This window comes from Mercenaria mercenaria, unplaced genomic scaffold (assembly GCF_021730395.1).
Source record: "Mercenaria mercenaria strain notata unplaced genomic scaffold, MADL_Memer_1 contig_1896, whole genome shotgun sequence".
Lineage (NCBI taxonomy): Eukaryota > Metazoa > Mollusca > Bivalvia > Venerida > Veneridae > Mercenaria > Mercenaria mercenaria.
Genome location: NW_026459911.1, coordinates 1 through 3,637, shown reverse-complemented (window position 1 = coordinate 3,637; position 3,637 = coordinate 1). Strand labels below are relative to the sequence as shown.

Sequence of the window (3,637 nt, the reverse complement as noted above, 5' to 3'; positions counted from 1 at the left end):
ATGTGCACCTCCTCTCTAAAGCGATCATTAAGTTCCATCGATACGGATATATTACTTTGCTATAGAGGGATTTATAGATTGTTAAGTTAAAGGGCAATAACTCTGAAGTCAGAGATCCTGAAAATGTGTGTGCAGAGGAAATGAGTTTCTTCAAGAAAAGCAGTTGTTACTGCTCTGGCTAGAGCACGTTCGTCGTCACTGGCTATGACCAGTTTAATAGTTGTATCAATGACCTTCATTTTAAGATGATGGAAAAAGTGGCAATATGATTCAAAGTCGCTATTGACATTATGTCCATTGGAACGAAGAACAAGTGGGGGATGGTGGGGGGGGGGGGGTTGATTGATTGTATTCCTAACAACAGTTACTTATTTTTTAAAAAAACACGTAACATTCACGTGCATATCACATAGGTTGAACGTTTTGTCAACACCTAAATCAGTATGACCTGCACAACACAATTTCTTTAAGTCCGTAGTTTGTTCGTCCGTATAAAGAGTGATACATGGTGTTTTCTATTAGTTTTAACTACTGACCTAACAAATTTGTCATTCTTTAACACCATGTTATCTTAGATATTTATTTGGTCGGCTTCATTTTCTTAGGTCCATACATATGATTTTCTTTTTGTTACAAATATATTTTTTCGTCTCTGATCTTTTAAAAGTAATATAATGCAGCGTTGTGTATTAATTAACCACTAAATAACACTAAAAATGTTCTTACAAGAAACAGATACAGCAGATTGTAGATCTAATAAGAACGAAAATTTCATAAACATAATCAACAGCTTGATAAATAAAAACGGTTATAAATTACGGAATCCTGTTCGTGCCAGTTGTAATGTCGTCCCAGAACGCTTCCGTCGGGGCGGGGGGTGGGGGGGGGGGGGGGGAGTGACCTCACGACAATATAATACAACACAATACAATGCCAAACGACGCTCGACAATGCCAAACGATGGACAATAATGTGCGTGGTAATGTCGCTATGTCATATTGTGTTGTCGCTCTTCAATAGCACAATATATCACAATATCCCTTCACGTTATCCAGCGTCGTATCGCATTGTCTATATGTCACTTCGCATTGTAGTGTGCCGTGCTCTGTCTTCTCGAGGAACGCGACACAGGACAATACGAAACGACGCACAGCAATGCGATACGTCGCACGATAATGCGGCATGACAATTCTTAATGTCCTTTCGAATTATCGTGTGGGGTGTCTACGAAACACGAAGTGACGCTCGATAATGCGCAATGTCAGTTTCGTCATATCGTGTCACATTGTCTGGAGATTACGCCATGCCTTTACGGAGTGTTTCAGCGGTAGTTGAAGTTGTTAAATCTTTCCCATTTACCGGTAGACAGACGACAATGCGAAACGATATTACACAAATGCCGCTTCAATCGAGAGTCGTGTGTCACTGTGTTGTCGATTGTCGTATTGCATTGTCGTGCGTCCTGCCTTGACGTAGAGACGACACACGTCAACGCGAGAAGGCGATACGACATTCAATATGTCATTTCGCATTATTGAGTCTATGTCATCAAACAGCCAGAGCACCACTATACAAAGTGTCATTGCGACAATGCAAAGTGACATCGCGACAATGCAATACGACGCACGACAACACGAATTGAAATTGCGATACATCGTGCTATTGACGCGCGCCAATATAATATGACATCGCGACATTATCCTCTCCCATTGTCGTCCATCGTTTAGCATTGTCATGTGTCGTAATGCATGGTCGCTATGTTAGTTAGCATTGTATCTATCATGTATATGAATGACACACTTGTGTTGAAAGGGCACAGTGCTCCCACTCATCTAAGCTTATGTTTCTGAAAAAAACACCAACAGTCCCCCTACACTTTTTCAGACATACAATATTCCAAAGTGTATATTACAATATTTTTACTGAGTATAGATTTTGTACACATAAATGCGGTCTTTCCTTTAATAATGTAGCGTAAAAGTGACTTCCTATCTTCTTTCTAACTACTCATACAACTGCCTGTTCCCATGGTTCCAATACCAAATGGCTTCGAGTGTCTATGGCAACAGTTACTGCCGATGCGCTTTTCATTGTGCCAGAAAATGTACAAATAAAAGTTCACTTTAGACATTTCACCTTCTAACACTTTCTAACAGAGACCTTTTTGTTTTCCTATTAAGCAAGCAAAAGTAAAAATTGGAAACAGATTCAACGCCTTGGAACGGTCAGTAACCTTTATAAATTGATCTTGGGATTAAACGCATTTAGGGCATGCCAACCTCGCACTTACCCTATCTTCAGCAAGCAATTTATTACGTCATAGCATCACACGTCAAAGCAGGGCAAAGGAAAAGCTCACACAAAACAGGCAAACTTTATGCAACGAGAAACCACTCTTTAGGATATATTATTTCTTAAACTGACTATGTTGAATCTGAGCATGGCATTATGATGTGTGTGTATTTATATTCATTCGTCTAGAAATTCAGGTTCAGGTTCATAACCAAACAGTTTAAAGTCCATTTTGTACAAACGTTTTAGATCGTTCATGCTTTTGTCTGAGATTTGTTTGTACGCCGCTACAAGAGCATGCTTTCGTTTCATTTTGACATCCGCCTTAGTAATATTGTATTTTGTTCTCACGCCTTTGACAAGCTCATAAAATGAGTTTATGTTCAAACTATATTGATCAATATATCTTGGGAAGGCTTCTTCTGAGGGGAGGTAACCATTAAAAATAAATGCCGTCCATATTCTTTTGCCCAATTCATAAATATCTATACAATTTTTAACACTTGAGAATATCTTAAAGTTGTAGTCTATTTCATCTTTTATTTCAAATTCTATGGGATCAACTGACGATATTTTAGGTAACAGATAATCTAATTTTACATGTTTCAGAGTGTATTTCATGTCATCCATAAAGGATTCCTGTTTACTAATAATATGAGGGTTAAAAACACATGGATCGCAAATATCACTAGCCGGTAACCAATGCCTGTTCTGATTCAAGTATGAAGAATTATGTCTCATTGTTACGTATTGAATGAATTCCGGAAAAGTGACATCATGTCCACATTTGGTTGACAGTGGCTTCGGATTTTTTCGTATCATTCTTATAATATGTTTTCCTTTTTTTAGCCAAAAGTCAGGTAGCAAGAACTTGTCAATAAAGACTGACCACAGTCGGGTATATGGGCTGCGAACGGTCATAGCTCTAACCGAATTTGAAATAAAGCTAGCGCCATCGCCAGTTTGCGTCACTTTTTCGGGGTAATGTATCTTTTTATGAATCATATATTTAGTGAGTGTCATCGGGTTCCCTGTCTCGACATTCTGCCCTTCCAAGAACATAAACAGCCTTATCCACATGGTACACCCGGCTTTCTGCACTACACAGTAAGACAAGTTTGCCGCCTTTATACCAAACACTGTCGTTGTCTTCTTGGACACACTTTTGACGCGTGCGCATACATCGTTTACTCTCTTTCGTCTGTTCTTTATAACGTCTTTAAGTGAATAATTGTCCTGAAAAACACAATAATTTGAATTTATTGTTGTTAATCATTAACATTTCAAATGTGCTTGGCATGTTTATGTTTCGGATCCAGTCAAAAATTCTAAACAATTTCAGATC

The 3,637-nt window shown here is 38.5% G+C and overlaps 1 protein-coding gene across 1 annotated transcript; it reads right to left on the bottom strand.

The window, feature by feature from the left end:
• Window positions 1–1,960: 1,960 nt before the first annotated feature.
• On the bottom strand, window positions 1,961–3,517 carry LOC128551978 (carbohydrate sulfotransferase 11-like). The gene has a single exon (XM_053532955.1). It carries the CDS (start codon window positions 3,370–3,372, stop codon window positions 2,470–2,472), a length of 903 nt encoding a protein of 300 aa, XP_053388930.1. The 5' UTR covers window positions 3,373–3,517; the 3' UTR covers window positions 1,961–2,469.
• Between the last annotated feature and the right edge of the window lie 120 nt (window positions 3,518–3,637).